At 40.2% G+C, this 13,111-nt stretch overlaps 1 protein-coding gene and 1 pseudogene across 2 annotated transcripts; one reads left to right on the top strand and one right to left on the bottom strand.

Moving 5' to 3' along the window:
* Positions 1-390: 390 nt before the first annotated feature.
* ZNF630 (zinc finger protein 630) lies at positions 391-12,863 on the top strand. Of its 2 annotated transcripts, XM_055337449.1 has the most exons (4): positions 391-780; positions 9,912-10,038; positions 10,299-10,394; positions 10,580-12,863. In XM_055337449.1, exons 1-4 carry the CDS (start codon positions 703-705, stop codon positions 12,304-12,306), a joined length of 2,028 nt encoding a protein of 675 aa, XP_055193424.1. In that variant the 5' UTR covers positions 391-702; the 3' UTR covers positions 12,307-12,863. The 2 variants fall into 2 exon arrangements, with proteins under 2 accessions (XP_055193424.1, XP_055193425.1); XM_055337450.1 differs by lacking the exons at positions 391-780; positions 9,912-10,038 and having other exon boundaries at positions 10,353-10,394; positions 10,584-12,863.
* LOC129518977 (small nucleolar RNA SNORD22) lies at positions 5,627-5,739 on the bottom strand (annotated as a pseudogene).
* Positions 12,864-13,111: the final 248 nt, after the last annotated feature.

The following is a 13,111-nucleotide window of genomic DNA, read 5'->3' as shown; positions in this document are numbered from 1 at the left end:
TCTGTGTCCGAATGAGCCAATAGAAGACCAGGAGCGCCGTAAAGCGGAGCCTTGAGTGACAGACGAGTCGGGGGCTCCGCCCCATCGAAGGAACAATAGGAAGGCTGGACGGCGGTGACGTTAAGCTGTGAGAGGCAGGCGGGGTGTGCGAGTGAGAGAATACGTTATGTCAAAAGACTTCACTTTCACCAGAGGTTTAGAAATGTGTCTTCTGCCGAGCTGTCTCCCGGGCGGTGCTTCTACCCTCGGACCTTACCACTGCCTCCCCGCTCCCCACCCTTGGGCCCGGTTCCCACCGAACACCCCTACCCGCCCGTCGCCACGCCTTTGCTCGGGCCCGGCCTTTGCCCATGGCCGGGAACGCCCATTCACCCGCCCGGAACAGTCGCTACAAAGCTGAGCCTCACATTGCTTTCGAAGCACAAATTCCGAATACCCTGCCTCGGAAATAGCACGGGGACTTCCCGGACGCTTCCCGGACGCTAAAACGCAAATCTCTTCTGGCTGGAATGGGAGCCTCAGGAAGCAGTGCGAGGCCCTGGCCATTTTCCTGGCCGGCAGAGTTCCCGGCGCAGACCGAATGCAGCCATTTTTGTTACTGGTAGAGCTCGGCTTGGAGGCTGTTTCTGAGCCTGCGAAAGATAAGCTGATGCGTCATCCAGACCCATCAGGAGGGCTGGAGGAGAAAGGGAATTTTGGGCGATGTTGAGCCCATTTGTGCAAGCAGGGAGCCAAGCTCGACTTGAGAAGGAGCTTTGGGGTCCTGAGAGCAGAGCCAGGGTGAGGGGCCCGGTTGAGTGATGTGAGTCTGTGTGGTCAGTGATGGGGACATGTGGAAGGACTAATGAGGGGGTCCTTTGGACTGAATGATGTAGAGGGCAGTGATAGGGAAGGGAGTCTGTAGGACTGTGTGTGGGATATGTGATGAGTTTATGGAAGTGAGCAATGGGGTCTGCAGGGTGAATGATGGGGTTTCTAGTAAGTGAGGGAAAGGGGTTTGTGGGGGTGAATGAATGGAGTCTGGGCTGAGTGATGGAGAGTCTATCCAGTGAGCAATGGTGTCTTAGGGTGAGTGATAAGTTTTCAAGGGAGTGAGTGAAAGGGGTTTGTAAGGTGAGTGATGGAGAGTTTGTTGGGTGAATGATGGGGGGTCTGGAGGGAGCAATGGGGTGGTCTTTAGGGTGAGTGATGAGAGTCTATGGGGACAGGAATGGGAGTATGTAGTGTCAATGTTGGGATTCTGTGCGGTCCATGATGGGTGGCTCTTTGAGATCAATAATATATCCATGAATAAACAAAAATCCTTGCCCTTGTGGTGGCAACATTCCAATGGAGGGGTCAGACATCCAGGCTTTAATTTGTAATTCCCATATATGTTTTGATCTCTTAGATCCTTCTTTGTGAGGCACCTGTTCACATCTCTTGCTCATTTTTCTATTGGATGTTTGCCTTATTGATTTGTAGGGCTTGTTTTTATGTATTCTGATACTACTCCTTTATCAATGATCCGTGTTTTGCAAATATTTCCTTGATTTTTGGCTTCTCTTTTCCTTGTTGTGTCTTTGAATATTAAGGTTTTATTTATTTATTTAAAAGATTTTCTTTATGTATTCATGAGAGACACACACAGGGAGAAAGGCAGAGACACAGGCAGAGGGAGAAGCAGGCTCCATGCAGGGAGCCCGACTCGGGACTCGATCCCGATATTGAGGTCTCCAGGATCACGCCCTGGGCTGAAGACGGTGCTAAACCGCTGAGCTACCCAGGGATCCCTATTTTATTTATTTTAAAAGATTTTATTTATTTATTCATGAGAGACACACAGAGAGAAGCAGAGACATAAGCAGAGGAAGAAGCAGGTTCCCTGAGAGGAGCCTGATGGGAGACTCGATCCCAGGACCTGGGAATCATGCCTGAGCCAAAGGCGGACGCTCAACCACTGAGCCACCCAGGCATCCTAATATTAAGGTTTCAAGTTAACTTTGAACTGTAAAGCACGATGTAAATTTAGAGTTTCGTTATTCTCAAGTTAAAAATCAGACAATGTCCTTTGTAATTTAGGATGAGAATTAGTTTTTTAGGGCATTCAGAAATAGAGTTGCATCTCTGAAAACTTTGATGCCATGACATCTAGGGAGGAGTTCTCTGCTTTTTGTTTTCCCACCACCCCACCCCCTGGTCACTGGCTGTGTGATCATAGAGAAGTCACTCAACCTCTTTAGGCCTCAGTTTCCTCACTGTGAAATGAGAATAATAGCAGAGTCTATACTTTGAGGCTTGTGATGTTAAGTGAGTTAATACCTGATTATTATTTATTCACCTTGGTTTTGTAGCACTGATCTTGGATATATTTCATGGATCTTCCATGAACTCAAGGTCAGTTCTATTCATGTAATAGCCAAGAAAATAGAATAAAGGAAATTAAATGCCAAGGAATAAGATTTTGTCAGGTAGGGTTGATCTCTGGAGGGCCACAAACCATTGTGATGTCTTGGGGAACAGATGTTATTATTAAATAATTGGGAGTGTGATCTTGTGGTCTGCCTCTTCTTCATTTTGTAGCTATGTTTCCATGCTATTAACTTTATTTCCATAGTACTACTAAGCTTATTTCTATGGAAATTTTCAAACATTCAGCAAAATAGAGGGACTTATATAATAAACCCCCATTACGTCCATCACCCAGTCTTATCAATCATTACCCGATGGCCACTGTTGTTTCATCTAGACCAGGGGATGGAAAACTGTAGGCAGTGGGCCATATCTGGCCTCCTGCTGTTTTTATACAGCCATATGCTACAAATAGTTTTCACATTTTTTAATGTTTGGAAAAAATCAGAAGAAGAATAATATTTTGTGACATGAAAATGATTAAAATTCAAATTATAGTGTTACTAAATGAGGTTTTTAAACAGTAGTATTAAAATTTCTTTTTTTACAGAGAGAGAGAGCAGTGGGAGTGGAGGGGCAGAGGGAGAGAGAGAAAATCTCAAGCAGGCTTCACGCTCAGTGCAGAGCCCCATGCAGGGCTTGATCTCACCACCTGTAGATCATGACCTGAGTTGAAACCAAGAGTCAGAGGCTTAACCAACTGAGCCACCCATGTGCTCCATAAATGAGGTTTTATTAGAACACAGCCAATAAACAGAATTGGCTTACGTATTGTCTGTGGCTGCTTTCAATTGCTGAGTGGTTGCAACAGAGACTGTAGGCTTCACAAATCTGAAATATTTACTATCTGTCTCTATACAGAGAAAGTTTTCCAATTCCTAATTTAGATCACCCATTTATTTCTCCCTCCCAGATTGTTTTTTCTTTGTTACTGATAACATAAAATGCACAAATATTAAGTGTATAGTTGAATGAATCTTTATTATTTTGAAAGAAATCCCAGATGTATCATGATGCAGGTGCCTGGGTGGCTCAGTGGTTGAGTGTCTGCCTTTGGCTCAGGTTGTGATCCCTGGGGCCCGGGATTGAGGTCTGCATCAGGCTCCTCTCGGGGAGCCTGCTTCTCTCTCTGCCTCTCTCTCTGCCACTCTCTCTGTTTCTCTCATGAAAAAATAAAATCTTAAAAAAAGACTTCATCATGTATTTGTAAAAGATAAGGTCTTAAATGTCAATATTATTATTTGAGGTAAAATATTTAACAATAGTAACGTCAGATCATCACTGGTTAAATTTCCCTTTTTATTACATTTCTTAATATCAAATATCTAGTCAGGGTTCAAACTTTAATGATTATCTCAAAGATTTTTATATCTGTTCAAATTAAGATCTAGACAAGGTCCATACTTTACAGTTGGTTGTTGTATCTCTTGAGCCTCTTAATTGTCTTTGGTGTTACTTTAAATGGTCACCTGCCTTTCTATCTCTTGGATGTTCCATTATTTTCTCAGTCCTCAGTGATTGGGCGTTTTGAGGATATTTTCAGAATTACGGTGTTAAAGACAAAGCTGTGATGAAAGTTCCTTCAGTTAAATCTCTGCACAATCCATGATTATTACCTTAGAATAAAGTTCTAGAAATGGAATTGCTAGTCAGATGATAAACACAAGTTAGCGATAAATTCACAAGCAACACATTTTACATTCAGCCATTGAAGAGTAGTTAACCCAGCTTGATCTCTGAAGACTCTTCTGTACCCCACTGCACCCCCAATTGCTTTCCAAAGACAAACAGAAAATGTTTGTTTCCCACTTGGTTTTCCCACAGTAAAATGAGAAAGGGCAATACATTGGCAATAAGAATTAGAGAAATCTAGACAGAATAGAAGATCAAGATGCAGGTAAAGTTGCTGTTAAGATACATAGATTATCTGGCCTTGCTTCATATAAACTGAGCTAAACATTTTACCTTTGAGCTTCCTGGCAGCCACAGTGAAAATGGCAAAGGGGATATATCAGATGGTTTGCATTCTTCATCAAGAAAAATCACTTTATCATTCTAGCTCTTCAGCAGTCAAGATTTCTGGGACTTTAGCTTAAGAAATTTGATTGTTGAGTTTTCCTAAAGGCCAATGTGGTATTATCGGTAGTTGTTTCAAAGAGGCTATTTTTAGTTAAAATTTTCTGGCAGAGGCTTAGAGGGTAGGTCGTTTCCTGGTTTTCCATGGCCCCTTTGCTATCATCTCATAGTTTGTGGGATCATGCTCCAATGCAAGGCCAGTTTCCTTCTTTGCTCTTCCATTTTATGTCTTTTTATCCCCTCTTTGCAAGGGTAATTTATACATGGTGCAAAGAATGTAAATAATATTGCAAAGTAAAGCTTAAAAAGTAAGGGAAATATCTCTGTAATCTAACTTCTGTCCTCTCCTCTGGCATAACGAGTATTATGTAGTTTGGGGATGATCTTTCCAGATACATATAACCTCTGTGTGTATAGATATATATGTATAAATGTGTGCTAGTGATTTTATTATTTTCATGTATTTTTCTTTACCATACACACTATATATTCTGTAACTTAAAAAGAATGTATTGCTAAAACATTTCCAGGCACCTGGGTGGCTCAGTAGGTTAAGTGTCTGCCTTTGACTTAGGTCATGATCCCAGGGTCCTGGGATCTAGCCTCACATTGGGCTCCCTGCTCAGCAGGGAGTCTTGCTTCTCTTTCTCCCTCTGCCTGTTGATCCTCCTGCTCTCTCTCTCTCTCTCTCTCTCTCTTTCTCTGTCAAATAAATAAAAATCTTCAAAAAAATTCCAGTACATATAGTTTTTACATTTTATTATGGGAGATTTCAATTTTGAACATACACAAACGTAGATTTTTGTGAACGTCTTTGTGCTTATCACCTAGTTGCAAATATTATCAACTGGTGGCCAATCTTGTTATATCTATGGTTAATCTTCACCCATTTCTGTCATCTCCTCCTCATCATTATCATCAAGCCAGTCTTTTTTTTTTTGAAGGTTGAACTGTTATTCAGCAAGGTTCAAACAATTGTATGCTAATTTCCACATCTAGATTGCACAAAAAAATGACTTGAAAATTTCCTTTTGGTATCCCTGAATAACTGGATTCCTGTTATATAGGCCTTGTTCTTTCTTTAGACCTATAAAAATATATGTACAATTGACTTCAACAAGTGATTTATTCCCCTTTCCCATATTTAGAAATCCCTATGATCCCTCAGACGGTTCCTTCTGGAGCAAGCCTCCTCCTTTTCCTCAGCCAGCCCCAGTGGGTTCACCTAAGCCAGTCTTTTTTTTTTAAGATTTTATTTATTCATTTATGAGAGAGAGAGTGAGAGAGAGAGGCAGAGACACAGGCAGAGGGAGAAGCAGGCTCCCTGCAGGGAGCCTGATGTGGGACTCGATCCCTGGACTCCAGGATCACGCCCTGGGCTGAAGGCAGGCGCTAAACCGCTGAGCCACCCGCGGATCCCCCTAAGCCAGTCTTTTTTTTTTTTTTTAAGATTTTATTTATTTATTCATGAGAGACAGAGAGAGAGAGAGAGGCAGAGACACAGGCAGAGGGAGAAGCAGGCTCCACGCAGGGAGCCCGACGTGGGACTCGATCCTGGGTCTCCAGGATCATGCCCCGGGCCAAAGGCAGGCACTAAACCGCTGCGCCACTCAGGGATCCCTAAGCCAGTCTTCTATTAATATTTTGTTGACGAAAAAAAAATATTTTGTTGAGGATTTTTACTACCATGTTCCATGAGACATATTGGTCTGTAATTTTTTTTGTATTCTTGCTTATGTTTTGGAATCACAGTTATGTTGACTTTATTTAACAAGTTGGGAAGTATTCTCTGAAAGAGTTTGGGTAAGATTAGTATTATTTCTGTCTTGAATATTTGGAAGAGTTCTCCAGTGAAGTCATGAGGGTGTGGAGTTTTCTTTGTGGGTAGGTTTTTAATTATGAATTTGACTTACTGAAAATATTTAGTACCATTAAGATTTTCAATTTCTTTGTATATTGCTTTTGTTAAGTTGTGATTTTCAAGTAATTTGTCCAGTTTGTCTAAGTCAGGGTTCAGCAAACTTTTTCTGCAGAAGGCCAGATAGAAATATTTTAGGCATGTAGGCCATATGGTCTCTATTGCAACTACTCAGTTCTGTTTTTGTAGGTTGAAAGCAGCTGTAGACAATATGCAAACCAATGAGCATGGCTGTAATCCAACAAAATTTTATTTATAGACACTCAAAGTTGAATTTCATATAATTTTCACATGCCACAATATATTCTCCTTTGACTTTTTTCTTCAACCATTTAAAAGTGTAAATACCATTCTTAGCTCTCTGGGCCAGATTTGGCCTGCGTGTTATACTCTGCTGTCCTAAGATCTGTATTGTCAAATTTCTTGCCATAAAATTGTTCATAGCATCCTTTTACTATTCGTTTAATGTTTGTAGGATACCAGCCCCTTGTTGATGGGCTCTTTTATTCTGTTTTTTCTTTGATGTCTAACAGTAATAAGAATAAGAATAATTACAGCTACTGTTTATTGAATGCTTACTTTGTGCCCGGCACCATTATAATAAGTTATAATGGAATTACTTTGTGCTGGATACTATTATTATCTCCGTTTTTCACAGAAAAAAAGCAGGGGCATGGCTAGTACATAGGTTAGCCAGGACTCTAAAGCAGGAAAGTCACAAATAAAGGAACAACCTTATCAAATATTTATGTAGACCAAATTCTTGGACATGACTGTGCTAGATCAGAGAGCAAAGCCTGTTTAAAATTTAAAGGATGTTTCTCAAATTGTATTTTGATATTATATAATTAGCTTCTACATGTGGCTATAAATAATTTACAAGGAGGCCCATTTCCCAATATTTTTCTTACTACTAGATAGCATCAGTGTTTTTCATTCTTACTATTTTTATGGTTGAACATTGTATCTTATTTTCATTTGCTTTTCATTAATGATTAAATGAAATTCAGCATTTTCCCCACATATTTGCCATTTAAAAATTTCTCCGTCAATCTCCCTTTTTGTCAGTCTTTTGCTTGTTGCTTTTTTTTTTTAATGGCTATAGACTTTATTTTTTAATTTTTTTAATGACAGTCACAGAGAGAGAGAGGCAGAGACACAGTCAGAGGGAGAAGGCTGACGTGGGATTCGATCCCGGGTCTCCAGGATCGTGCCCCGGGCCAAAGACAGGCGCCAAACCACTGCACCACCCAGGGATCCCTGCTTGTTGCTTTTTATGAGCTTTTTTATATGAGTGATATGAATTTTGAAGTACACATTACAAACTTTTCTTTTTTGGCTATTTGTTTGTCACTCAGTCTTGTTGGCTGTGTCCTCTCACTAGAATATGAGATGCTTGAGGGAAGATATTTTTGCCAGATTTCTTTTTTGCTGTATCCCCAGTTCCTAGAATAATGCTTGATATTCAGTGGGGTCTCAATAACTGCTTGCTGAATAGATGAATTTTTTTTCACCTAACAGTATATTTTAGAGATTGTTACATATCATTCCTTGTTGCTTTTTATGGTTGTTAATGGTATTCCCTTATGGGGATTGAAGCATAATTTATCCAATCCCCCATAAGGTTGCCTTCATTATTTTGCAATTATAAACAGTACTGTAGGGAAATGACTTCACATATGCTGTTTTGCTCACATATATGAGTATATGTGTTGAATAATTTCTAGAACTGGAATTGCTGATCAGATAGTATATACATTTAAATTTTGATGGATATCGTCAAATAAATTGCCTTAAAATATATTGTACCAGTGTATACCCATAATTTGAGTGTGTTCCTTTTTTGATATCTTTACCAACTTCATGACTGCTTAAACTCTAATCTTTGATAATATGTAAGAAAAATATGATGTTTGTTTGTTTTCATTTACATCTCTCTTCACGTGAATGAAGTTGAACATCATTTTTCATGTTTAAAAGCCATTTGCATTTCCTTCTCTGTGAATTGATGGTCATGTCCTCTGATTATTTTTTATTTATTTATTTTTTAAAGATTTTATTTATTTATTCATGAGAGACGCAGAGAGAAAGAGAGGCAGAGACACAGGCAGAGGGAGAAGCAGGCTCCATGCAGGGAGCCTGATGTGGGAATCCATCCTGGGTCTCCAGGATCACGCCCTGGGCTGAAGGCAGGCACTAAACCGCTGAGCCACCCGGGTTGCCCCTCTGATTATTTTTTAAAAGGTTAAGTTGTTGGTCTTTTTCTTCTTGCTTTTTAGGAGTTCTATAAATTGAAGAAATTAGCTTTTTGTCCATATTATGTATTGTGCACATATATACTCCCCAGTTAGTTGCTTGTCCTTTGAGTTTGTTTATATTTTGCTATGTAATCAAATTTACCGGTATTTTCCTTTTTAGCATCTGGATTTGTACCATGCCTAGTGAGAAGAGTTTTCTCCACTTTGAAATTATTTTTAAAAACTCTCTTGTCTTTATTTTATGACTTCTTTTTTTTAAATTTTGTTATATCTCAAATTTATTTTTTTGTATAGTGTGAAATAAGGAGTCCAACTTTACTTTTTTTCTGATAGCTACCCAGTTTTGAGTAATCTGTCTTTTCTGGACTTATTTAGTTATAAATTTTATTTTTAAGTAATCTCTATACCCAGATTGGGGCTCAGATTCACAAACCTGAGATCAAGTCACATGCTCCAGGGATACCTGGGTGGCTCAGTGGTTGAGTGTTTGCCTTTGGTTCAGGTTGTGATCTCGGAATCCTGGGATCAAGTCCCACATTGGCCTCCTTTTGGGGAGCCTGCTTCTCCCTCTGCCTGTGTCTCGGCCTCTCTCTGTGTGTCTCTCATGAATAAATAAATAAACTCTGAAAAAAAAGAGTCACATGCTCCATTGACTGACCAGCCAGGCACCTCAACACTTATTTAAAATACTGCTTTAGGGGGATCCCTGGGTGGCGCAGTGGTTTGGCGCCTGCCTTTGGCCCAGGGCGCGATCCTGGAGACCCGGGATCGAATCCCACGTCGGGCTCCCGGTGCATGGAGCCTGCTTCTCCCTCTGCCTATTTCTCTGCCTCTCTCTCTCTCTCTGTGTGACTATCATAAATAAATAAAAAAAATTAAAATACTGCTTTAGGGATGCCTGGGTGGCTCAGTGCTTGAGCGTCTGCCTTTGGCTCAGGGCATGATCCTGGAGTCTTGGGATCGAGTCCCACATCAGGCTTCTTGCATGGAGCCTGCTTCTCCCTCTGCCTGCATCTCTGTCTCTCTGTGTCTCTTATGAATAAATGAAATCTTTTAAAAAATACCTCTTTATTATATATTAAATTTCTCATTTATTTACATCTAGTTTTAGACTGTTCATTCTGTTCCACTAGCTATTCTTGCTAATGGCAGAATTTTACAGTTTTTCTCATTAATAGCTACACAAAATGCTAATTAGGTGTCCTACATGTATTAGTGTGGTAAAAATGATCAGAATGAGCAGATTGTATAAGAATGTGCTGTTATAGGAACTAGTGACATATGAGGATGTGGCTGTAGACTTCACCCAGGAAGAGTGGCAGCACCTGGACCCTGCTCAGAAGACCCTATATAGAGATGTGATGCTGGAGATCTACAGCCACCTGGTCTCTGTGGGTAAGGACAAATTCTCCATGTAGCAATGAATCAAATCCTCCTCATCCTTCTGAGCCTTCAAGGCCATGACCTTTATGATTTTCCATTAATAGGGTCCTTTCTTTTATAGTTTATATTTTATGTTTATATTTTTGGTATATCTGGAATTCATTTTTGTGAGTTAAGGATCCATCTTTCCTGGGAGGCCCCTGAGACTGCTTCTTTTCCTCATGAATTTCTGAGCTGCCAAGGCCAAGACCATTATAATTTTCCCTTAACAGGGTGTTCTGGTATAAAACCAGGTATAATCTTCAAGTTGGAACATGAAGAGGACCCATGGATCATAAAGAGTGAGTTGTCAAGGTGGATTCACTCAGGTAATTGAGAATTGGGTAGATGGCTGAGAGGGTATTTTCTTTATCTCTGACATCTTTGGCCTTCTTTCTTCCTTAAAATTCATTAGGCCTTCTTTATAACATCCATCCTACATCAGCACTTTCCTAGCATTTCTATTGTTGTTTCCTTTTTGGTTTCTATTTGATTTTATCTTTTTTTCTTTCAGACAGGGAGGAAAGCTTTGACTCTTCCCAGCAGGTCATTTCTGAAGAACTTTTGTTTCAAAAGGAGATAATGGAAAAATCCCCAAAGGATAATTCATTGTATTCTCTCTTAAAAGTCTGGCATATTGATGGTCAGATAGATAGATATCAAGGAAACCAAGACAGAGTTTTGAAGCAGATCACAGTCATTAGCCATGAAACAGTGGCCAGGGAGAAAGGCCCCAAGTGTAATACATTTGGAAAAATTTTTGGTGGCTGCATAGACCTTGATCCTTCATGTAAAAAACTCCATGATTTTGATTCATGTGAAAAGAGCTTGAAATCTAATTTAGACTCGCTGACATGCAGTAGGAGCTATGCAAGAAAGAACCCCATTGAGATATTTGGATGTGGGACACCACCTAGCTATAGTGATTCCTGTTCTTTGCCTGAGAAAATTTACACGGGCATGAAACCCTGTGGACATAGTCAATGTGAAAAAGTCGTCAATCATAAACAAGTCCATATTCAGTATAAGAAAGGTCAAGCAGGTAAGAAACCCAATGTTTGTAGTGAGTGTGGGAAAGGCTTTATTAAGAAGTCACAGCTTATTATACATCAAAGAATTCATACTGGAGAGAAACCCTATGTGTGTGGAGATTGTGGAAAAGCCTTCAGCGAGAAATCACACCTCATTGTGCATCAGAGGATTCATACTGGGGAGAAACCTTATGAATGTACTGAGTGTGGGAGGACTTTCTCCCAGAAGTCACCCTTCATCGTTCATCAGAGAGTCCACACTGGAGAGAAACCCTATGAATGTTTTGAGTGTCAAAAAGCCTTCTCTCAGAAGTCACACCTCATTATACATCAGCGAGTTCATGCTAGACAGAAGCCCTTTGAATGCAGTGAATGTGGAAAAGCCTTCTGTGAGAAGTCTCACCTTTTTATACACCAGATAACTCATACTGGGGAGAGACCCTATGAATGTACCGAATGTGGGAAAACCTTCCTTCGGAAAACACAACTCATCATCCATCGAAGAACACATACTGGAGAGAAACCCTATAAGTGTAGTGAATGTGGAAAAACCTTTTGCCAGCAGTCTCACCTCATAGGGCATCAAAGAATCCATACAGGAGAGAAACCTTATGTATGTACTGACTGTGGAAAAGCCTTTTCCCAAAAGTCACACCTTACTGGACATCAAAGGCTTCATACAGGAGAGAAACCTTATATATGTACAGAATGTGGAAAAGCCTTCTCTCAGAAATCACCTCTTGTTATACACCAGAGAATTCATACAGGGGAAAAACCCTATGAGTGTAGGGACTGTGGCAAAACCTTCTCCCAGAAATCGCCCCTCATTATTCATCAGAGGATTCATACAGGGGAGAAACCCTATGAGTGTATGGAGTGTGGAAGGGCCTTTTCCCTGAAATCACACCTCATTATACATCAGAGAGCTCATGCTGGCGAGAAACCATATGAATGTAGTGAGTGTGGAAAGGTCTTCTGGGAGAAGTCTCCACTAGCTGTACATCAAAGAGTTCATACAAGGGAGAAACCCTCTGAATCTGCTGAATATGGGATGGCCTTTTCTCGGAAATCACAGATGATCACATATGAGAGAACACACATGAGGGAGAAACCCTCCAAATGCAGTGAATGTGGGAAGGTATTCTGCCAGCATATACACCTCACTAGACAACAGAATCCACATAGGAGAGAAATCTCCTCTATGTACTGATTGTGAGAAGGGCCTCCCCAAAAGGCAGATCTCATGTGCATGAAAAATCTCACACTGAACAGAAATCCTATGGATATGTTGGTCATGAAAAAATGCGGCACCTCCTCAACTGTAGAACAGACAGATCTGTTCCTAAGTGTTTTTTTTTTTTTTAGAGATTTTGTTTGTTTATTTATTTGAGCAAGGATGAGGAGCAGAGGGAGAGGGACAAGCTGTCTCTGTGCTGAGCTTGGAGCCTGATGGGGAACTAGATGTCAGGTGTCTGAGATCATGTCCTGAGCCGAAATCAAGAGTCGGGTGCTTAACTGACTGTGCCACCCAGGTACCCCATTCCTGAATATTTCTGATTACCCCTCCACAGAATGATCTGATCTGGCTCTCAGAATATTTTAAGCACTGTAAATATGGAATGCATTTGCTCACCCTCAAAGTATCCCATCTCCTCTCACAGAATAAAATGTATCTGGAAGAATTAGCACTGTTTTGGTGTTATTTGGTCCTTGAAGGTCCTTTGTAGAACTCTCCTTGAATTTACTTGGGTATGGTACATTATTTGAAGGCAATCTCATTGTCATCTTTCTGTATTTCTTTCATCATATTTTCCCTCTCTAGATTACATATGTATTTATGTTGATATATCTGTCAATATATAGATAGAGAATGAATATATCTGTCAATATATAGATAGAGATATGAATCCCTGTAATTTTCATAAAAGTCATCCATTTCCTCAAAATTCTTTTTTTTTAATTTTTTATTTATTTATGATAGTCACAGAGAGAGAGAGAGGCAGAGACACAGGCAG

This window comes from Nyctereutes procyonoides, unplaced genomic scaffold (genome assembly GCF_905146905.1).
Source record: "Nyctereutes procyonoides isolate TBG_1078 unplaced genomic scaffold, NYPRO_anot_genome, whole genome shotgun sequence".
In the NCBI taxonomy this organism is placed as follows: Eukaryota; Metazoa; Chordata; class Mammalia; order Carnivora; family Canidae; genus Nyctereutes; species Nyctereutes procyonoides.
Note: the sequence above shows the minus strand (reverse complement) of the source record. Positions and strands in the feature narration are given on the sequence as shown.

Coding starts and splice junctions, on each gene's coding strand:
- ZNF630 (XM_055337449.1), top strand. CDS start 703: ATGTTGAGCCCATTTGTGCAAGCAGGGAGCCAAGCTCGACTTGAGAAG. Junction 781..9,911: donor GTCCTGAGAGCAGAGCCAGG/GTGAGGGGCCCG, acceptor GTGCTGTTATAG/GAACTAGTGACATATGAGGA. Junction 10,039..10,298: donor CAGCCACCTGGTCTCTGTGG/GTAAGGACAAAT, acceptor TTCCCTTAACAG/GGTGTTCTGGTATAAAACCA.